Source organism: Gigantopelta aegis, chromosome 15 (assembly GCF_016097555.1).
Source record: "Gigantopelta aegis isolate Gae_Host chromosome 15, Gae_host_genome, whole genome shotgun sequence".
NCBI lineage: Eukaryota > Metazoa > Mollusca > Gastropoda > Neomphalida > Peltospiridae > Gigantopelta > Gigantopelta aegis.
Genome location: NC_054713.1, coordinates 5,951,810 through 5,976,565, shown reverse-complemented (window position 1 = coordinate 5,976,565; position 24,756 = coordinate 5,951,810). Strand labels below are relative to the sequence as shown.

Here is a 24,756-nt window from a genome sequence, read left to right as displayed (position 1 = left end):
TATTACAGCATCGGTAACGGGTGAGAGGCAAGGGACCACTGTCCCCTCCCAAATTCTGAAGATAATACGTTATGTCCCCCCTCACCCGGTAAAAAAAATAATATATATATCTGCCTCAGTTGATTTCATCATCCGAGACCTGAGCGATACATCAATAAATATAATAATTGCTATTTCATAATCGTCGTGATTGTAGGTTAGCTTGTATTATGCTAGTCTCACACTATCAACTGTCACGACGAAGTTGGCCAACTCGGTGGTTGCGTTGTTTTTGTCAACTTCCGACGTACGATGGGTGCGCTTAGATAACAACTAATCAGTTGTAGGACTCGTACACGACTAATCGAGTTGAAAAAGCGCTCAGGATCCAGTTTCACAAAACATCGTAAGCCTAGTTTTGCACGTAAACGTAAGTCTACGACTAAACCACACTTTTTACTACTATTATTGTACAAGAAATATAGTTAAAAACATACATATTTCATTTTCTTTTGTCCTTAAAATGCACCGATCTTCTGCAATATTGTAAATTTCTTCGCGAAATAGATGCCAAACACGTGTAAATGTATACTCGATTTACCTACCAGACGAAGAAGTAAACTCACGATGGTTTGTGAAATTGGCCCCTGACTAGCAACTGGACAGTCGTAGATGTCGTGGGAGCGGCGAGTTGGCAAACTCCGTCGTGTCAGTTGGTAGTCTTAGCCTAGCATTACACACTATACATAGTATTGGCTTATTACTATCGAGAAATTTAACAAACATTGTCGTCAATTTTTTTCGGGGAAAATGTCCTTTGTTTTGACTAACTTTTAACGTTTCCCTATTGATTGTACGGAAATTTTCGAATGCTTAAGCATCTAAATTCTTTTTGAAACAAATCTGATCACAGGACATATCAGTCTACGTTACACCAGAGTTATATTGAAAACAATCGTTTAAATGTGTATGATAACCGTTCTTAAAGTAAAACGATATAATACAGGGTTTACAGGGTGTTTTTTTTTTGCTGGAAATCCCTGGTGGTTTGCCAGCTTAAACTCTTGATTCAGGCTTCGTAAATTCGGCTCTACACACTCAGTTGGGAGCAAGACAATTGCCACCCGGAAAACTGTCATCATGCAACTGGCACCCAAACAATTGCCATCTTGGACAATACCTTGCAGTTACAACCCGGACAACTGTCAACTATTTAATTAATATTTAATACAAATACAAATAATTCGCCCCTGCGCGTGCTGTAACCTCACCGTGGTGCAGGGGTGTAACATTTTCTTTGAGAATGGCCAATACAGCACAAATAAATTTAGAGTAAAAGTCAGTATCTATCTGTGATCTTTGTGTTTTTGCACGGTTCTTTACACTGTGTTTTTGTTTAAATCTTGAATTTTTATATTGATGTTGATCATCACTTTATTTGCATTACCATAGTTTGACACCCAATAGCCGATGTATTTTTCGTGCTGGGGTGTCGTTAAACATTCATTCATTCATTCATTCATTCATTCATTACAAATAATTCAGCACAATATTAATTTAAAATATCACACCTGTTGAGAAAGCTTGTTGCAATAGCTTGCATTTGCAGTCTTTGTTGATAGTCCCTGGACCGGGGTCTTTGAGTTGAAACGTTCTGAACGTACATCAACTAGATGATAACTTTTTCTTTCGGGCCATCCAGAAATCTCCAGATACTTAATTTACTATTCGAAAAAGTATTCTTATTAATAAGCGTATGGGCTCCCATTTTCCTACGGGGTAGACTAGCTCTCACGTTAGCACATTTTGCCCGAACATCTGTATCATTTTTGCTAGCTAGCCCGAGGCAAAATGTCAAATTCATGGAAACATGTCGTCCGAGTACTCTGATTATGAGAGAGCTGGACGGACATTTGTAAGGCTATATGCTCCCATTACAGCGTATAATCCTTCCAAATGTCCGTCTAGCTATCTTACAGTCAGAGTACTCGGGCTACAGGTTTCCCTAAATTTGACGTTTTGTTCTAGCACTAGTTGGAAAGACATCTGATCCCCCCCCCCCCCCCCCCCCCCCCCACACACACACACCGTTTCGTACGCTTATGTCGTTATTGGCGAATCTAAGAAGACCGGCCCAATTGAAGCACACCCTTTATAAAGGTATGCCAGGCTGATGGTAGCGACAAGTTTGCTGTCTTTGTGCAACCCATTTGACTCTTTAACTGCCCTATCTACCGATAGTTAAGTTGCCGAATTTTCTGAATTTGCCGATTTCATAAGACTTGATAAGTGAGGAATCTAGTACTAAATGCGACTATGTCTACAGCTTGTGCAAGGACATTAAAATTTCTACATTCCTGAGCTATTTGTACAGATCGATTTGTAATACTTATCACAAAAATATCTAAAAATAGAGAAATATGGTATTTTTAACCATGCTACTGCACTTTTTTTCCCTACGCTTATAAAGACTTGCATTGTTTCTTTGTATATTTAACATACCAAGATTTGTTTGTGTCGGCATATTCACATTCCCATGGGTAGGAGAGAATATTATACCACACGTTTTGGTGTACCAGTTGTGAAGCAATAGTATTGATACTGGTCATATGAATTAGTTCAATTAATAAAAGTTATTTCTCCATGCTAATAAAAAGAGTTGGAGTCTTAAGTCAGTCGGTAACCGATGATTAAACAATGAATGTATTAGTGACGTCGAAGAAACGTTATCGCTCCGATAATAGAATGTCTGTTGAGTTTTACATTATCCATTTTCCTTATGAATATCGGTTGTTGAGTGCATGTATCTGTGTACCAATAAACCAAGTCCTAATATTCCCTGAAAACAAGAAAGAAATGTTTGCTCATATAACGACACCCCAGCACATTGCTTAATCAGTAAACTATATAATATCGGTAAAGACTCTTTTAATCTTTAATAAGCCAGCAGTTTAAGACTGTCCAGTCTCGGCGGTGGGGAGGGGATGGGGTGGCGGAAGCCAAATTTGTATCTTTATTTATGCAGATTATGATAACGAAACCGTACATATTTTCGTCGTGGAGGGGGGGGGGGGGGGGGGGGGGGGGGGGGGGGGGGGGGGGGGGGGGGGGGGGGCATTACGGGCCTGTACATTGATTGTTCAGTAACTGCAGGTACGATTATTCTAAAGGTTCGGTCGCGAACAATCTTCATTCTGTCAAACCAGTCCTGGTAGTGTGGCAGTCCTCCTAAAGGCTGTGTAAGAAAGGTCAAATGGTCTTGTGGGTCAGTAGTAACTTCTGTTTTCAGTAGGGGTGGGACGTGGTCCAGTAGTAAAACGCTTCCTTGATGCGCGGTCGGTCTAGGATCGGTCCCCGCCAGTGGGATATTTGTCATTCCAATATTATATATATACTCGCGGAAAAAAATTCCTGTGCACCTAATAATTGCATATATAATATAATTTACTAGAAATCTGATCATAAACATTTCAGTAAATGAACGTGTAACCACTCCTTTCGATATTCGAGCGATTTCCTGTTAATTGCACGAACTATTCATACTTTGTGATCACAAATTGCATTACTAGCGTTCTTGGTCACGTGTTCCTGTTTGACGTCATTTTTCTTATCATTGGACTCTAAAACTATTCTATGGATTCTCATCACTCAGAAAAATATGTGTTTTGGTATCTAATCGTCGACAGTGTGATGCCACGCCTCCAAGAAAATTAACTTCTACGTACGATGTGTGTGATTGAGGTTATAATGGCACAAACGTTGTTGCTAGTCATTTTGGTGTCCATTGGTGTTCATCAGAAAACTATGCAGTGTCTGCGGAGATGTTCTAAGCAGTTTAGGGATACTAGGGATCTTTCATGTTGATGGAGTCGACACGTGACGTCACGTTAACAAATCGTCAATATCAAGCGGGTACACATATGGAATCATTTGGAAATGACAAGTTTAACATCCCAATACATCCCTGAGTTAAGGCCAATCAGTAGAAGAACTGTACGTAAGAGAGTAGGTGAACACAAAGTACGACCATGACAGTACACAACACGTTGTTCTGTTACATCGTCACTAACGGCGTACCAAGAATTGTGTAGCCTGCACTTCAGGTGCAGAAGATAGGAGAGGATCACTGTACTTTTAACAGATAAATAGTACATCTATGTAAAACACAATATTTGTACAATTTAAAAATATACGTCTCACTGAAATGTTAATGATGCACAGGAACTTTTTTCTGTGAGTATATATATATATATATATATATATATATATATATATATATATATATATATGTGTGTGTGTGTATGTATATATATGCATATTTGTGTGTGTGTGTGTGAATAAATAAAAGTTGATATTACTGAAAAGCTTACACAAGTGACAAACAGCCCCGCAACAACGGTGAGAGACCATTCGAACCCAGCGTACTGCATCATCACTCCTCCGAATACTGACCCCACGCAAGAACTGGAAGTAGAACCAAATGTAATGCGGACACCTCTGTTTTTATAAAAAGTTGTCTTAATATTAATAGGTGTGTATATCAATCTCGGTGGTGTCATGGTTAAGCCATCGGACATAAGGATGGTAGATACTGGGTTTGCGGCCCGGTACCGGATCCAACCCAGAACGAGTTTAACAACTCAGTGAGTAGGTAGGTGTAAGACTTCTCTGTCACAGATTGTCTAGATAGCTGAGATGTGCCCAGGACAACGTGCTTGAACGTTAATTGGATATAACCATGGAAATAAAAAGATAAAAAATCCACACGTAAAGTGGATGTCATTGTTATGTTAACGAATATTTCCTCAAAGTTTCCTGAATTCAACTGATATTAAGGATGGCACTAACCCCATCAGGTTTGAAGATTATGCATTGATGAACGTTTTTGACACCCCAGCACAAAAATAATCACCGGCTATTGGGTGTCAAACAAAGATAATTATATGATCCCACCAACAGAACAATGATACACTACATTTTGATATCGTGGTTGTTTTTGTTTGTTTGCGATCTTCGTTATTGAACCGAGTGAAATAACTAAGATATCAAAACGTAGTCGCCCGATTGTTACGGGTGAACCACCACAATAACAAACAGAATTGACTTTATTACTTCTATCTCGACGATCCCCCAACTTGTTTTATTAAAACGAGTAAACATTTAATTAATAATGACTAATTATTGATATTTTTATATCCAGATTTATCCTATAACTTACCCATAATATCCATGTCATAAACCCATGTGATAATTTACTTTATTAACCCGGTTAATAATGGTATGCAAATCTGCAAGGTCTCTAGGTAATTTGTTGCTGTGGATGGGTCATTTGCTTACAAGCCAACAAGACCCGTGTACCTGAACGTAACGTTTTCAAAGATTTGTTTAAAATGCATGACGTCAAACTAATCTGTGCTAATCGTGATGACGTCATATTATCGATGGCGGCGACTTTAGTACTGTGATTTACTAAAAAAAAGTAATTAGAATGTTATTTTAGAAGTGGTATAGGATAAATAGAATTCGCTACTCGTGTTTTATAATATGTAAAATATCAACCTCGTCTAGTTAATCAGTATTTGTCTGGGCAGAGCCTCGACAAATACCGATTAACATAGACTCGGTTGATATTTTCCATATTAAAAAATACTCATGACGAATCCTCTATTTATTTGTTATGAGGTAAACGTTACACATACTCTACCTGACTTAGCTGACTAACCGCTAGAGTCGAGTAATAATCATCGACCACGAACTATCCTGGTGTCTGTGTTACAAATATGACAACTACATCAAAATATAATACTATTAATATAGTTGAGCTCTCAACGATGAAGTTGACTTGAAACCGCAGGGGCGACTCGGGGGGTGGGGGGGGGGGGGGGGGACGAAAACCGGCGGCTCAACTGCCGGGGGCGTTACCTTCTGCTTCGTCGCCCCCCACCCCCACTACTCTGATGCGGACCACATCAGGAGCGACAAAGGAGGAACCAAAGCTATCAGCTCCATTGACTGTGGCGGTCCCTTCTACAGCGGCGCCATCGCCTATGAGACTGGGTGCGTGGTAGTCTCAGCTGCAGCTTTATGCACCCAGTGACACATACTATCTAACATTGGAGCGGAACGGGGTGTACCAACAAGGACTGCTGCAATCAGTCATGGATAATGCACTGATCCATCCCATTATCAAGCTGATCCTACCAGAGGACTAGCCAGCAATACTTCGGGATTGTTACATCGACCTAGTCACGGCCTTGTCGATGCTTGTTGATCGCCCCATCACCTCGCCATGAGTTCCGCGGCCAACCTCTCCAAGAACTTTCGCATCCAGGTCGGACTTTCAATATTTTTTTTTGCCTGAGTGTAAACAGTCAGAAGCACTTTATTTCTGGATACCCATCTAAATTGCTCAAATCGACCTGAGTACTCTATTTTTAATTTTGGACGTTCACTTGCTAGACATGTTAGGATGAATCAGCTCTCTCGTTTTGGCCTTAGGTCTGTGACCTAACTACTAAATTCTTATTCCAAATTCCACCCACTTCAAACTAGCCACCACCCCCTCCCCTTCCTGGCTCGGACGTAGTCACTGGCAATGTCAGAGGTTAAGCCCGAGACAGGCGTGTTCGAATCCTTCGTGGTATGTGAGCACGTTAAACGAGTTTTTAGACTCAAACTAGCTTTGATAACGTTCGATTAAGCTGTATATCCCTGAAGAGGAAGTAACGGAAAATACCTTCAAACACCCAATAGTCGATTTATTTTTTCGTCCTGGGGTGTCGTTAAAATTCGATCATTCGAATCTAATGGTTTGTTGCAGATTTAGTTGTTGTTCATCTTTTGTTGTTTTATTATTTTTATTTTATTATTATTTTTTTTTAAATTAATCTTTAATTCTAAACGCTGGTTCGTTCCCAGTGGTGGTAGAGAATGGAGACGTGAAACGTTTTACAGGGCTTAAAGGGATTAACAGAGACTTTTTAATCATTGTAGTTACATATCAAATATATTGTTCTACCTAAAATATTAGTGGCTGTATATTAAACGTGTTTCTGATCGTTCTAATATTTGTACAAGGTTAAATTTCATCTTATTTCCTAAAATATTGTTTTTTTTCGTACGTACGACATTATTTGAAGACAGAATCCAGTTTTGGCTTCTTACAAATATTAAGAAGACCAGAAACACATTGAATATATAGACACTGATATTCTAAACAAGAAAATATATTTAATATGCAAGTTTAATCGTAGAAATATTTTATTAGTAGGAAACATCTTACACTGCAGCAAACTCAGGAATGTCCCTTTAAGATGATTTTATGTTTCGGGAAATGTAAAAGTTATCTATTTATGCAATTCAGCAATTATTGCTGTAAACGAATGTTTGCAAAATGAGCAAACAATCCAACTTAAAATGAGCAAACAAACGTCATGCGCAGAACTCGTTTCCTACTAACCTGATAACACACCATCATGCCCAAAATTCATTCCCTAGTAACGCCAAAGTTATCATGCTAGCAACTATGTCACCAGGCAGTGATGACACACAATAGACGATGTAATGTTTCGTGCGGTAATGTCGTTTAACCATCCATTCATAAACTTCGGTTTATCAGATAGGGGTTGTCTGGTCATAGGAAGTATGGTTGCAATATCACTAAAAAATTAGCGAAGCTATCGAGACTATGTTGCGTATTTCTTACTTACCCCAAACCAGTCGACATGACGTAACAACCAGACACCAACCCGTGAGTATCAAGGTTATCCGCATATCCCATTTCTCTAAAAGAGAAAAAGACGCAAATGTAAGAAATTAGTAAATAATCGAAAAATAATTGGTAGCATTAGTCCAGTCAGTTTATGAGAAAATGGGGATCAACCCACAACAAATTGTGCTGTTTCGTTTTCTAAACACGTATTGGTTTGTGTGCCTCAGTTTCAGTGCAAGTCATTTGTAGCATGGATAGTTTGTTTAGTTGTTTTTGCAATCATGGTAATGTGCATACCTAGTAGATCAGCACAAACCTAGACATGTTCTGTGTGACATCCATACCACATTGGCTCATCACTGAGTATGACGATGAAGCTTTGTTAATCCCCTTTTTAGAGGAATGGAACATAGCCTAGTGATAAAGCGCTCGCTTGATGCCTGGTCGGTCTAAGATTGGGTTATTTCTTGTTCCAGCCAGTGTACAACGAATGGTATATCAAAGGTTGTGATATGTGTTGTCCTGTCTATGAGATGGTGCATATAAAAGATCCCTTGCTACTAATGGAAAAAAATGTAACAGGTTTCCTCTCTAAGACTACATGTCAGAATTACCAGATGTTTGACATCCAATAACCGATGATAAATAAATCAATGTGCTCAACAACAAAACAAAATATTTATATATATTTTTTTTTACCCCCCCCCCCCAAAAAAAAAAATCAATAAAAAAAATCCAAACAAAACAATGTTAACCACATACCCTGAGAATTACACGGTTGCGCCAACATGCATTCCTTCTATTCGCCCCTGCGCGTGCTGTAACATCACCGTGGTGCATGGCCAATACAGCACAACATTGAAGTTTTGAGTAAAAGTCACCGGCCTCGGTGGCATCGTGGTTAGGCCATCGGTCTACAGGCAGGTAGGTACTGGGTTCGGATCCCAGTCGAGGCATGGGATTTTTAATCCAGATACCGACTCCAAACCCTGAGTGAGTGCTCCGCAAGGCTCAATGGGTAGGTGTAAACCACTTGCACCGACCAGTGATCCATAACTGGTTCAACAAAGGCCATATTTTTTGCTATCCTGCCTATGGGAAGCGCAAATAAAAGATCCCTTGCTGCTAATCGGAAAGAGTAGCCCATGTAGTGGCGACAGCGGGTTTCCTCTTAAAATCTGTGTGGTCCTTAACCATATGTCTGACGCCATATAACCGTAAATAAAATGTGTTGAGAGCGTCGTTAAATAAGACCTTTCTTTCTTTGAGTAAAAGTCAGTATCTATCTGTGATATTTGTATTTTTGCACAGTTCTTTACACTGTGTTTTTGTTTAAATCCCGAATTTTTATATTGATGTTGATCATCACTTTATTTGTTTGCATTACCATAGTTTGACACCCAATAGCCGATGTATTTTTCGTGCTGGGGTGTCATTAAACATTCGTTCATTCATTCATTCTATTCGCACTTTAGATTTGTGTTTACCATAGTTTGACACCCAATAGCCGATGTATGTTTCGTGCTGGGGTGTCGTTAAACATTCATTCATTCATTCTATTCGTTGCTGTGTTGTATCCTTTGTGCTTGGTGTTTAGTAATGGCCATCAACACTACTGGTCAACCATATTGACATATCTAACGTTGAATTCAGTGTAACAGTGCACCCTCATCTAATATATATTGGACAACCTCTGATGGAATGGGTATATCTGGGGCAAACTACATCTGGTATGCTAATCTACTATCTGTGAAGACAATCACTGCTGCCACTGAAAGAACAATAAACCAACTATTCTTGCTGCAGATATGGATATACAAGACTTGTCACTTACTGGAGCAGTGAAAGACAGAATAATAGATTCCCAGTAGTCTGTTTACACAAAGACCTATCATATGACAAGCTGGAATGTCTTAAAATACAACACTTTCACCACAAGGTAGGCAGAAGTACATCATCTGTGAAACCAGAGGCGCTTTTCCCAATCTCAGCATGTGCCAAGTAAGTCCAGCAGTGGATGGCGCACGGAGACTGCAAAATACCACAGGACTGGGAATGGTATGAACAAAGGAGGGAAGTACATGCCAGTCCTAGCAGACGAGGGACCAGCCCGAACACAACTGCTGGAGGTTGTTAGGTGTAATTGGATATAGTACCAACTCTCTAGAGTGTTTCTGCAAGAAGAACAGACTGGATTGTTCCAATGGATTCGGACAGTGCAGAAATGGCTTTAAACTGACTATAGGTGAAAATAGATCTAAATGCCATTCCAAATATATCGTATCAGCACTACTATGTCACGTACCCTATCACTTTTAATTGTGTAGAAACTCTACAACAACCTTATCGTCATCACGCAGATGATTAGGTTTAGTTTTACAATAGTAAACTTTGTGCTAGATTGTATCAACAGATTTCTTCGAGTAAAGGGTAGCACAGCATGCTGCTGATAATCTATTAAAAATGGCATGGATACTGATATATATATAGTTATATATATATATATATATATATAGTATATATATATATATATATATATATATATATATATATATATATATATATATATATATATATATATATATATATATATATATATTGGCCAAATATATATACTTAACTCCAAAAGAAACGCGAATACGTAGATTGGAGGTTTTGAGTGCACTCATTGAAATACGTCCCAAAGTTCGTAAAATAATCGTTTCTATGAAAAAACTTAAACAATTCGTAAAGATGAGATTTCATGTTATTGACATGTTAAAAATCGAGGTCGCATTGTCATTTGAAATGTCAAGGCCAAATGGCGTCACATGCCACTCAAACATGTCCACTAATAGCGGGTGTGTCCGCCATTGCTGGCCATGACCGCCGCACACCTCCTACCCATGGGAAGAGGTTCCTGATGAAGGCCATGGGCACGTTGTTGTAGGTGTCCACGACGGCCTGGCGGAGCTGCTGCTGTGTCACCACGGGAGCATGCGCTGAACCTCGTCCCACAAGTGCTCGATGGGGTTCAGATCCGGGCTTAAAGCTGGCCAGTCCATTGTGATGATGTTGTGCTGTGCCAGGAATGCCTGGGTGGCCCGTGCCGTGTGTGGCCTGGCGTTGTCGTGCTGGTAAACCATCTGACGGTGACCCGCGAAAAAAGGCACCACCACAGGCGTGAGCACTTCGTCGATGTAGCGCTGTGCTGTGACGCCCCTGCCGCGTCCTCGGCCGTTGTTGTAAGATGACAGGTTGTACACGACGTCCCCAGGATATGGCACCCCACAGCATGACGGAAGGCCCTCCCCAACGGTCCCTCTCCATAACACACGCATCTGTGAAGCGCTCACCTCGACGCCTCCACACCCTCATACGACCGTCGGCCCTATCTAAGCAGTAGCGGCTTTCGTCGGAGAAGACGATGTTCTGCCACTGTCGGTTCCGCCACTGTCGATGCAGAACAGCCCAGTTGTGTCGTGCAAGGCGGTGTCGCTGTGTGAGACGTTGTCCAATGTACGGTCGACGACAGTTCAGATGGATGGCGATCAGACGACGTCGTACCGTGGTGTAGGAAACGGGGCGGTTGTGGGTTCCCACTGTCTGCCGGGCTGTTGTGGTGGCTGGTACGAACCGATCACGCATGTGAGTTCGGACGATGTAACGGTCCTGGCGCTGTGACGTCACTCTGGGACGGCCGCTACGTGGACGGTTGACGACGTTGTTGTTCTGTAGAGACGGTAGATTGTCGAGACATGGACACCGAAAGCACGTGCAACCTGCCTGGCATCCATTCCGGCCTCCAAATTCCCCAAAGCTCTATGTCTGGAATCAGCGTTAAGTCGTGGCATCGTTGTATCGCTACTCGTAAAATGAATTGAACATTGCTGTCTGGCGTTTCTTTTATACCCAGGCCTGGTAGTGTTTCACGTGCAATTCGCATCTTTCATGATCCACCCGTTTTGCATTCCAGATCGATTTTGGTCGTCAATTTCAGCACGTGCGTGACGTCACACTGTACTCGTTTTTTTCATGCGTTATGTGGAATTGGATACGCTGACAAGATGGCTATTGGTCAACTTAATCGATTTGTACATAGTTTATTCAAATGTGGGTTTTTTAATATTTTAAAATTTTCGCGTTTCTTTTGGAGTTAAGTATATATCGGTTGGCCAAAACAACTGCACGATAACCCTAACGAATATAGAACTATTTTAAAAGTATCAGGTCTGATATTCCACACCCATTGGTATATGGAAATGTGCCACCTTCATTGAAAATTGTAGGCGCTTAGGTCAAATATTGTTAAAATAGCAAATGGCTTTTTTTTTCTTTCTTTTTTAAAAGTCTCAGAATACTGAACTGAATTTTGTGTATAGCTTTATCATATACTGTTCAATAGCCAGTATGAATTTCATGGCTATATGCCCATTTATGGCCCTTGACCTTAGGATATGAAAAATGGTTGGCCCTGGTAGGGGACATGTATTGCTTTAGCAGTACTCTCAGAATGCTTGGTTGGTGTGTTTTTTGTGTGTGTTTTTTGTGTGTTTTTTTTTCATACCACATGTATTAGCATATGTAAACATTGAAATTAGTTTGATTACAGGTGAAATGTTGATAACGTATGCGTAATGACCATACTGGATTTATGCAAATTAGGCACTGTTCCCCTGCTTGGATTTAGGAGGACTGTTTATATGTCTCTTTGTGTGCCTTTCTGAGGTGAATGGCGAAGAAATAATTTCTGTTGCAATTTGTTGTGGGTTATTTCATAAATCGACTGGTCTACATGGATTTAGAGGGGTTTGCCTTTTATTTTAAATAATACGTTCTATATTCAGAGGTAACTTGATTTCAAATTACAATTGGCTCTAGTCAATAAATTAATATGCATCGCCTTTTCTATATTCAATTAATAATTATTGTTCGCATTGGGAATTTGTTCTTTGCATTCTAAAAGAGATGGTTAGATATAATATTTGGCTGTGTGGTAAATATCTATTTTAAGTACCGTAATAATTACATGGCTCTTTGGAAAATGCTTTTTGTTCGTTATACTCAATGGCTTTTCAGATACATTTCAAACTAATTTGCTTATATTTGTGGAGGTGGATAGCAAAATAACCTGGTGGATAGGAGGAGCTATACAGTAAGGATAACTGAGGGGAAATTTAAATCAGAAGTTTCTTTTGTTTAACGACACCACTAGAACACATTGATTTATTAATCATCGGTTATTGAATGTCTAACATTTGATAATTTTGACATATAGTCCTCATTTTCCCCATTACTAACAAGGAACCCCACATACATGATAGCACATACCACGGCCTTTGATATACCAGTCGTGGTGCACTGGCTGGAACGAGAAATAACCCAATGAGCCCACCGATGAGGATCCATCCTACACCGACCGCGCAGCAAACGAGCGCTTTACAACTAGGCTACGTCTCGCGTCCAGAGGAGCTATACAGTAAGGATAACTGAGGAGGAATTTAAATCAGATGATGTGGGGTGGAGGGAGGTGGTGTGAGGGTGTGGGGGTAGACAAACATACTTACTTTGCTGCACACAAGATGCAGGCTATTGAGGACATATACAGACAGCCAAGAGAAACCCCGCTAACAACTCCACTGGCACAGTTCATCCATATCGTTCTACAAGTAGATATATACATTGTATTACGTAACATAACATATGCAGACAGCCAAGAGATACACCGCTAACAACTCCACTAACACAGTTCTTCCATATCGTACTACAAGTAGATATATACATTGCATTACGTAACATAACATATGCAGACAGCCAAGACAAACACCGCTAACAACTCCAGTAACACAGTTCATCCATATAGTACTACAAGTAGATATATACATAGTATTACGTAACATAACATATGCAGACAGCCAAGAGATACACCGCTAACAAATCTACTGACGCAGTTCATCCATATCGTACTACAAGTAGATACATACATTGCATTACGTAACATAACATATGCAGACAGCCAGGAGAAACACCGCTAACAACTCCACTAACACAGTTCTCCCATATCGTACTACAAGTAGATATATACATAGTATTACGTAACATAACATATGCAGACAGCCAAGAGATACACCGCTAACAACTCTACTGACGCAGTTCATCCATATCGTACTACAAGTAGATATATACATTGTATTACGTAACATAACATATGCAGACAGCCAAGAGATACACCGCTAACAACTCTACTAACACAGTTCATCCATATCGTACTACAAGTAGATACATACATTGCATTACGTAACATAACATATGCAGACAGCCAGGAGAAACACCGCTAACAACTCCACTAACACAGTTCTCCGATATCGTACTACAAGTAGATATATACATAGTATTACGTAACATAACATATGCAGACAGCCAAGAGATACACCGCTAATAACTCTACTGACGCAGTTCATCCATATCGTATTACAAGTAGATATATACATAGTATTACGTAACATAACATATGCAGACAGCCAAGAGATACACCGCTAATAACTCTACTGACGCAGTTCATCCATATCGTATTACAAGTAGATATATACATTGCATTGCGTAACATAGCATTAAGCTATTATCATACATCCTCCCATGTATGTTTCGTGCTGGGGTGTCGTTAAACATATATTCTAGTCTAGTGTAATCTATTCTATCATACATCATTCAATCCCGCCATCCACCAATACATGCATCCACCCATCAACCTAAGCATACCTTTTCTTCGTTTATCCGTGTGGGAAAAGTGTGTATGTATGAATCTGTCTGTCTGTCTGTCTGTATGTGTGTATATATGTTTGTATAGATACACGAATATCTATACAATGTATGTATGTATGTATGTAGGTATGTAGGTATTGATGTATGAATATCTATATATTGTATGTATGTATGTCGAGGTTGACTGTTACATACATAGATATTAACGCACTGGCGCAGGGGATAATTAAATCCTTTCTGGCCTCACAAATTGTCCCATGCCGTTGCTGAGACTCTAACCTGTGGCACCGATTCGCCCGCAAATTGCAAGACTAACCACGATACGCTCTGACCTATCGAAGCTTCCATAAAAGGAAGTTCTTTAACTCAACCATATGCATGGGGCCTACAATCTACGCGGTCGATCCCGCTTACGTGCATGAAACAGTGGGCAGACCTGGCACTGGCTAATATGTATATATGTATGTATGTATGTATGTATGTCAGGTTGGTTTAGTAGAAACAAAGGTATTAACGGACACGTACATGTATATGATATACAATTATGTATGTGTGTGTGTGTGTGTGTGTGTGTGTGTGTGTGTGTGTGTGTGTATGTGTGCATGTGTATATGTGTGTATGCCTATCTATCTATATATATACATACACACACATACACACACACACACACACACACACATGTATGTATATGTATATACAGAGGATTGGTCACGTGTGTTTTTTAATATGTAAAATATCAACGTTACTCGGTAGTTTTCGAGGCTCTGCCTAATGTTTTTGAATGTGGAATTGTCTTAATAATCTCTGCACTTACGGACGTAACGGTTTCAGTAACGGACTTGGTCCCCACATCAACAAAGTTATGGCGAATACAAACGGCACTGCAGCCATCAGCCTTCTGCAATAGCCCGACTAATAAAGAAAAAAGAAAATAGACGTTTTGTAAATTATGTCCGTTTATAGCGTCCGTTCAATACACATCCGTCCGTTTATCAGACGGGTTTTACGTTTTGTACATGTGTTGGGGGCGGGATTTGGCTCAGTCGCTTGAGTGCTCGCCTGAGGTGCATGCATCGCAGGATCGAACCACCTCGGTGGATCCATTCAATCGACTGGGGTTTTTCTCGTTCCAGCCAGTGCATCATAATTGACCAAAGACCGTGGTATGTGCTTTCCTGTCTGTGGGAAAGTGCATATAAAGATCCATTACTACAATGTAGCCGGTTTTCTCTCTAAGACTATGTCAAAATTACCAAATGTTTGACATCCAATAGCCGATGATTAATCAATGTGCTCTAGCAGTGTGGTTAAACAAAACAAAAACTTTTAACATGCTACGTATTACGCGAGTGGCTGTGCTCTTAAGGACGAACATCTGGTAGTGGATCATGGAAACAAATACGACTTTGCATAAAACATCCTTTCGACTCTGTCTTGTGCACAGATACGGCATTGATCACGGAATGCCTTGTTTTCATTCAGATTGAGTACTTGGGTATGGCATATTAGTAAATAGTAAACTACTCAAATTACCTTGGTGTCCACAATCCAGCCAAACACGGGAGCTGAGATCGTATATGTCAAGGGTTTCGTGAAATAAAGTGCGCCAATTGAAATGGGAGACAATCCAAATGTCTGAAGGAAAGAAAAAACGACAACAACACGAAAAAAAAATTTGTTGGGTTTTTTTATGTTTTTTTAAATTTTATTTACGCAGTCAACGAGAATGTTGGAAATATTCCACTAACGTTTACAATATGTTGCCACCACCGACTTATTTCAGAAACGAAATAATGCTTTCACACTCACTTTTTACATTTTGTTTCATCGCCATATTTATTTCAAGACTTTTTAGTTCGAAGTTAATGCAGAGCTGTCCGTTGTGAATAAAAGGTAAGTTTAAAAAACAATAACACCAAACCAAGTGAGTAAATGATTGCCCATCAAGTGTGACGTCATTTCCATTAAAAAAAAAAACCCACCGCGTTACATATTCTTACGTCATCTGAATATTGAGTAATAGCTGACTGGAATTAGAAGAAAAAAAGTTGTACTAAGCTTGAGATTATATGATAAAGAAATTATTATCCTCGTGTGTTTCGGTATCGTCAATATCATATATTATGCATATAAATAATGTATTATGCTCGCCAGAGACTCGAAAAATACAATTTGTATTCCTAATATACGATATTGACGATACCGAAACACACTGATGATGATAATAATAATAATAATAATAATAATTATTATTATTATTATTATTATTATTATTATTATTATTATTATTATTATTATTTTATTTATTTATTTATTACCCATATGGTCTACAGTAAATGGTTACATAAATATCGCATTTTCTGACTCTTATCTTTATTGCATGGGCTATAACAATCTGTTATAGCACACTTGTCACGTAACTATATTTGCTATAGCAGCTGCAAGCTTGCGACGGTCGGGGCATGATACTGACATGATTCAGCGTCACTGTAATTGGCATCGCTGAATGTTATTAACCTCAATTATTAAGCCACGATAATCATATTTAACGTTTGTTATGAAGCACACAATAAACATATTATAGCATTCGCGAGAGTACCATAACTCGTTTGGAAATTGTTTTATACCCCTTGGTCTCACTCGTGGAATAAAACATTCCCAAACTCGTTTCATAAATTCCAAACGGCACTCATGTTCATGCAATAATATATAATGTTTGGGTATTTATTTATTTATTGTGGATAATAATGGAACATTTCTGAAAGTGGGCTCTACATTTGTAGACCACGGATATGTCGAATTAAGAACCTCACCTTTTCGAGATATATGGAGTATGTGGTTAGGACAACAGCCAACTCCAAGGCGACACAGAATATACACCAGCTGGATATACAGACAGACGGACTTCTGTACAGACCAAAGACAGACCCGGAATATTTCTGTGTGGCATCATCCGAACCTGGATAGAAGACACGAGATAATATACAGACAATTACAAGAAAGTGTACCGATCAGTTCTTGGAAACTGTACAAATTAAATTTTGTTTTGTTTAACGACACCACCAGAGCACATTGATTAATTAATCATCGGCTACTGGGTGTCAAACATTTGGTAATTCTGACTCACAGTTAACAGAGGGAACCCGCTACATTTTTCCTAATCCAGCAAGGGATCTATTATATGTACTTTCCCAAAGACAGGACAGCACATACCACGATCTTTAACTAGTTATTGTACACTGGTTTGGAAACAGTAAAGAGGACGCAAAACGCAACCTTATGCAAGTATAATATTTGAAAAATGTAATCATTTGGCGAGATAAAAAGTTAAAATATGTTTTTGTTTAACAACACCACTATAGCACAATGATTATGTAATCATCAGGTATGGGATGTCGAATATTTTATAGTTCTGTCGTATAGTCTCAGAGAGGAAACCCGGTATATTTTTCATTAGTAGCAAAGGATGTTTTTTTTTAGATGCACCATTAAACAGACAGGATATCACATAACACGGACTTTGTTATACCAGCAGTGGTTACCTGGCTACAAAGAGAAACAGCACAAAGATGAGTGATCGTTCTTAGACCGATCGTTCATCAGCCGAGTGTTTTACCACTGGGTTACGTACCCCCCCCCCCCCCCCCCCATCCCCCCATCCTTTGTCGAGATACGAACATTTGTATAACAATAATTACCATTAAATGTGAGCATGCCAGTTCACAAACATCACAAGCAGTGCAATATTCTATTTCACACACACACACTCACACACACACACACACACACACACACACACACACATACATAGACACACATACACACACATACACCACACACACACACGCACACACACATACACCACACACACATATACACACACGCACACACACGCACACACACATACGCACACGCACACATACACACATACATCACACACATACACCACACACACGCACATACACACACATACACCACACACACACGCACACACACATACACCACACACACACACATATACACACACGCACACACACGCACACACATACGCACACGCACACATACACACATACATCACACACATACACCACACATACGCACACGCACATACACACACATACACCACACACACACGCACGCACACGCACACATACACACACACCACACACACACACACATACACAGACACAGACACAGACACACACGCACACACACATACACACACACACACACACACAAAATGTTTCGGTAAACTTTATTTTAGTAACGTTGTACAGATTAATGAATAAAAAGATTACATATTGTGATGGACTGACGGCATGGAAATTAACTCAAAGATGGTAAGTAGGTTGAGCTTTCTCACCCCAATACCGCATAGAAACACATACGCACGCGTACACACACACACACACACACACACACACACACACACACAATCGCGCGCATACAGGCATATACAAACGCAGTCAGATTACAAAACAAGCACTTACACTGACAACTGCATTTGTGTTATGCTCGTCTCAGACTACCAATTGCCACACCAACGTTGACCAACTTTCTGCTCTCACGACTTCAAGCACGGTTCATCTGCTAGTCTTGGCGCTCTTACAGCTCGATTTTCGTCCTATAATCCGTTAGTTATAATCTGTAAGTCGGGAGTTGGATAATTTAAAATGCAACCGTCGAGTTGGCCAACTTTGTCGTGACGGTTGACAGTCTACGACTACCATTAAAGACACTGGTAAACGTTTCCACCATGCTAAACATATTTGCATACTACTATATGGTATACGTACATATTGTTGATGGCATGAACCCGAAGGAGAACACAACGCAAATCAACATCGCGGTACCAATGCTCCAAAACGGCAATCCGAACCCGCCAAACTGAAAACAAAATTACAGTTAATACCAGGGACTGAATCTTTAATGACGTCATACGCATACAATAAGCACCAGGCCTGTAATAGAGTCTGAGACACTAATGTCATGACAACGCCATACAAATTGCATTCGACTGACGTCATTAAAGATTGAGTCTGCACTGGATTTATTAGCACGGGCCCAGGCATGCTTACTACCAAGGAAGTTAATGTTACAGGCGCGGATCTAGAGAAGGGTTGTAGATGTTGCGTATGTTAGACGCTAGCCCGAGTACTCTGCCGTCCGACAGCTAGACGATCATTTGGACGGTTATGATCGCTCTAGCTCAGACCTGGTGCTTATAAAACGTTTAGAGTCTAGACTCCAGACTCTAATAGAGTCTGAGACGTGAACGTCATGGCAACGCCATACTAATTTCGTGTGTGTGACGTCATTAGAGATTGAGTCTGGACTCTAAAAGCCTTTTAAGCACGGGTCCTGGAATGGCAGAGTATTCGGGTTAGGTAGACACCAAGTAACCGTAGTTCCAAAGGTGTAAAGGTTCTGATTTACAATCATTTCTTTATCCATTTGTTTTCTGTAACATTTGTGTTAGAGACTGCAGTGGTAGCTGTTACACATCAAGTGGGGAAGAGCAACACAAAATGATTGATGTACTAAATACATATTGTACAGAGAAAGTGCAGGAAGTCTGCATATATATTATGACCTATATACATATACATGTATATCAAACAAAAGCTCTACCCAATTATTGAACACAAAAAAAAGAGTAATAAAATACAAACCTGGTACAAGACGGAACCCAAAGGCAAGCCGGCCATGTACCCAAGACCAGTAAATGTGTTCAAAACGCCCTGAAACGAAATAAAATAAAATTGTGTTTATTTAACGACACCACAAGACCACATTGATTTATTAATCATCACACATTTGGTCTTAGTCTCAGAGAGGAAATCCGCTTCATTTTGCCATTAGTAGCAAGGGATGTTTTATATGCGCCATCCTACATACCACGGCCTTTGATATACCAGTCGTGGTGCACTGACTGAAACGAGAGATAGCCCAATGGACCCACCGACGGGGATCGATCCTAGACAGACTGCGCATCAGGCGAGCACTTTACCACTGGGCTACGTCCCGCCCTACCTTGGAACGATAACCAGAATGACGTCAAACAACACTATATTTTCAGTTTGAATATCATCCCAGTGATACAGGGAGGGAAGGAGAGATAGTGAGAGACAGAATGCTAATGTGCTGTATAGAACTAATCGAGGAAAGGAACAAGCTGAACGTTTATTTGACTGTATGGAGATAGGTCAGTTTATCAAACTAGAAGACTGTACATGTGATGAGATGAGAGTAATAACACTACTCGGTGGTATAACATAACTCAATGAACATATGTATCGGATGAATGGGCCAAGTTCTTATTTGTTGTTGCCCGTGAGATAAGTTCATGGAACATCCAATCAGAATTATATATAATATGATACCACTGTTAATATTTCCACATGAATGTGTAAATTTACTTATCTGTTTAATTTAAAAATTATGTTATTAATATGTTATAAAGTTGAAATGTAAATGTGTTATATCGGTCTACTCTCCGATATTAATGGAGGAAATACAGAGCATTCATTCATTCAATATTCATTCATTCATTCATTCATTCATTCATTCATTCATCATTTATACATTCATTCGTTTATACACAGTTGCCATGTCGACTATTGTATAGACAATACTTACATACACAGTGGGCACGTCGAACATTTGATATAGACAATACTTACATACACAGTGGTCATGTCGAATATTGTATAGACAATACTTGCATACACAGTGGCCATGTCGAATATTGTATAGACAATACTTGCATACACAGTGGCCACGTCGAATATTGTATAGACAATACTTACATACACAGTGGCCACGTCGAATACTGTATAGACAATACTTACACACACAATCGGCCACGTCGAATATTGTATAGACAATACTTACATACGCAGTGGTCACGTCGAATATTGTATACACAATACTTACATACACAGTGGTCATGTCGAATATATTGTATAGACAATACTTGCATACACAGTGGCCACGTCGAATATTGTATAGACAGTACTTACGTACACAGTGGCCACGTCGAATATTGTATAGACAATACTTACATACACAGTGGCCACGTCGGAGATTATATAGACAATACTTACATACACAGTGGCCACGTCGAAAATTATATAGACAATACTTACATACACAGTGGTCACTTCGAATATTGTATAGACAATACTTACATACACAGTGGGCATGTCGAGCATATTGTATAGACAATACTTGCATACACAGTGGCCATGTCGAATATTGTATAGACAGTACTTGCATACACAGTGGCCACGTCGAATATTGTATAGACAATACTTACATACACAGTGGCCACGTCGAATATTGTATAGATAATACTTACATACACAGTGGCCACGTCAAATATTGTATAGATAATACTTGCATACACAGTGGCCACGTCGAATATTGAATAGACAATACTTACATTCAGAGTGGCCACGTCGAATATTGTATAGGCAATACTTACATTCAGAGTGGCCACGTCGAATACTGTATAGACACTACTTACACACACAATCGGCCACGTCGAATACTGTATAGACAATACTTACATACACAGTGGCCACGTCGAATATTGTATAGACAATACTTACATACACAGTGGCCACGTCGAATATTGTATAGGCAATACTTACATACACAGTGGCCCCGTCGAATATTGTATAGGCAATACTTACATACACAGTGGCCACGTCGAATACTGTATAGATAATACTTACATACACAGTGGCCACGTCGATTACTGTATAGACAATACTTACACACACAATCGGCCACGTCGAATACTGTATAGACAATACTTACATACACAGTGGCCACGTCGAATATTGTATAGACAATACTTACATACACACTGGCCACGTCGAATATTGTATAGATAATACTTACATACACAGTGGCCACGTCGAATATTGTATAGACAATACTTACATACACAGTGGCCACGTCGAATATTGTATAGACAATACTTACATACACAGTGGCCACGTCGAATATTGTATAGAAAATACTTACATACACAGTGGCCACGTCGACTATTGTATAGACAATACTTACATACACAGTGGCCACGTCGAATATTGTATAGACAATACTTACATACACAGTGGCCACGTCGAATATTGTATAGACAATACTTACATACACAGTGACCACGTCGAATATTGTATTGATAATACTTACATACACAGTGGCCACGTCGAATAGTGTATAGATAATACTTACATACACAGTGGCCACATCGAATATTGTAAAGATAATACTTACATACACAGTGGCCACGTTGTCAGGAAACGCGGTGCTGGCGATAGCTCGACTCGACGTCATGAAGGCGGCTGAACCTAACGCCTCCACAGACCGCGTCACAAACGACAGCGTAATAAACGGGATTCCAGATTGACTCTGGTCGAGCAAACTGTAAAATGTAAATCTTGCAGACATTTTTAAATTTGCTTTTATATATTATAAGTTCCTTTGTTATTACATAAAATAATGACGAAATTAATGGGTTGTTTGTTGTGTATCATTTAACAGTTATGATCAGTGTGAATACTGGTAACAATTTTAGAATGTTAAACAATAATTTCGTGTCATTTCATTTACAAGTGAAATATTATGCACACACCAATAGATAAATGTGTTATAGAATGTACTATGCACGTTACGCGACCTCACTTATCACATTTGTGTTCTAGAATGTAGTATGTTATGCGCCCTCACTTATCATAGTTGATGTTTGTGTGCTAGAATGTATGTCAAGCCGTCTCATTTATTACAGTAGATATTTGTATTCTAGAATTTAGATATTTGTATTCTAGAATGTAGATACCTGTGTTGTATAATATAGTATGTCCCATGACCTCACTTATCACAGTAGATAGTTCTGTTCTAGAATGTAAATATTTGTATTCTATAATATAGTATGTCCCACGACCTCACTTATCACAGTAGATAGTTCTGTTCTAGAATGTAAATATTTGTATTCTATAATATAGTATGTCCCATGACCTCACTTATCACAGTAGATAGTTCTGTTCTAGAATGTAGATATTTGTATTTTATAATGTAGTATGTCCCACGACCTCACTTATCACAGTAGATATCTGTGTTCTAGAATGTAGTATGCCTTGCGGCCTTAATTAACACAACAGAGATTAGTGTTCTAGAAAGTAGTATGCCTTGCCGCCTCACCCAAACAGAATGGTACAGGATCCACCTAAAAACAGACCGGAAACGTGTAGGAAGTTGGCACCAATGGTTGAAATCTGCAAAGAAGTGATAAAAGATTATAAATTAAAGATTTTAAAGGCATATTGTCACATACCAGTGACCTATTTAATGGTCCAACAAAGTATTACCTGAACAAAAATAATTTGATTTGTTTCTAAATGTACTTTATTCAACCATCTTCATAACCACCATACTCCATTTATTAATGACATTTTGTAAAAATAATTGAATTATGGCAATGGTCCATAATTCCAAAACTAAAATTGCCGAGAGGGATGACATGGATTTCACTCCATCATGGTTCAGTTAAGGTGATGCGATAGCTAGATTTGGTTTCCAACAATTAATGTAAATTTTATTTATTATCCATTTTTAGAGAAATAAGGTCCTTAAATCCGTGACAGTATGCCTTCAACTGATATTCGGTTTATTTTCATAATTGTCAGATCACCACGGAATTGTCATTAAAGTAATAACCTTAATCCCAGATCAACATGTAAGAGGATTACGATGAGAGTCAGAGAGAAGAAAAAGGTTCCAGGGTAAAAACGGATCTCATTGCACATCGTCACGTCCCCTTCTCCTCCCTCCCATCCCAATCTGAGCCTAGCAGAGTATGAGCCAGAATTAGTTTTTTTTTTTTTTTTTTTTTTTTTAAGTGTAAAATCTTATTGATGTTGATGCATTTTGATATGTAGAATTGCCAGTTAAAAATAACATACTCATGATACGTTTTGGGGAATGGAAGTAACTATGCATGACATGCACCACGACTGGTATATCAAAGGCCGTGGTATGAGTTATCCTGTCTGAGGGATGGTGCATATAAAATATCCCTTGCTACTAATGAAAAAACAAATGTAGCGGGTTTCCTCTCTAAGACTATGTAAAAATTACCAAATGTTCGACATCCAACAGCCGATGATTAATAAATCAAACTATACATACCAATGATCCAAATATGGGAGAAGTCACAAACGTGACAAACTGATAACAGCCAAATATTAGTCCAATAACCAAGGGAGAGGTTCCCTTCATAGCCGCCTGAAAGAAACACAGACAGTTAGCAAAACAAT

At 39.3% G+C, this 24,756-nt stretch overlaps 1 protein-coding gene across 2 annotated transcripts in view; it reads right to left on the bottom strand.

The window, feature by feature from the left end:
* Positions 1-24,756, bottom strand: part of LOC121389949 (MFS-type transporter SLC18B1-like) — a 39,885-nt gene that overhangs the window by 308 nt on the left and 14,821 nt on the right. Inside the window, exons 3-14 of one of the 2 annotated variants that reach the window (XM_041521618.1) lie at positions 24,629-24,724; positions 23,642-23,715; positions 22,718-22,865; positions 20,104-20,172; positions 19,228-19,318; positions 17,245-17,390; positions 15,965-16,066; positions 15,246-15,343; positions 13,237-13,332; positions 7,689-7,763; positions 4,350-4,443; positions 2,455-2,818 (exon numbers count right to left, since the gene is read on the bottom strand). In XM_041521618.1, the coding sequence (XP_041377552.1) occupies positions 2,744-2,818; positions 4,350-4,443; positions 7,689-7,763; positions 13,237-13,332; positions 15,246-15,343; positions 15,965-16,066; positions 17,245-17,390; positions 19,228-19,318; positions 20,104-20,172; positions 22,718-22,865; positions 23,642-23,715; positions 24,629-24,724 (1,164 nt within the window). In that variant the 3' untranslated portion in view covers positions 2,455-2,743. Of the gene's footprint in view, positions 1-2,454; positions 2,819-4,349; positions 4,444-7,688; positions 7,764-13,236; positions 13,333-15,245; positions 15,344-15,964; positions 16,067-17,244; positions 17,391-19,227; positions 19,319-20,103; positions 20,173-22,717; positions 22,866-23,641; positions 23,716-24,628; positions 24,725-24,756 lie in introns of those variants that run through there. The other variant, XM_041521619.1, reaches the window with a different exon arrangement.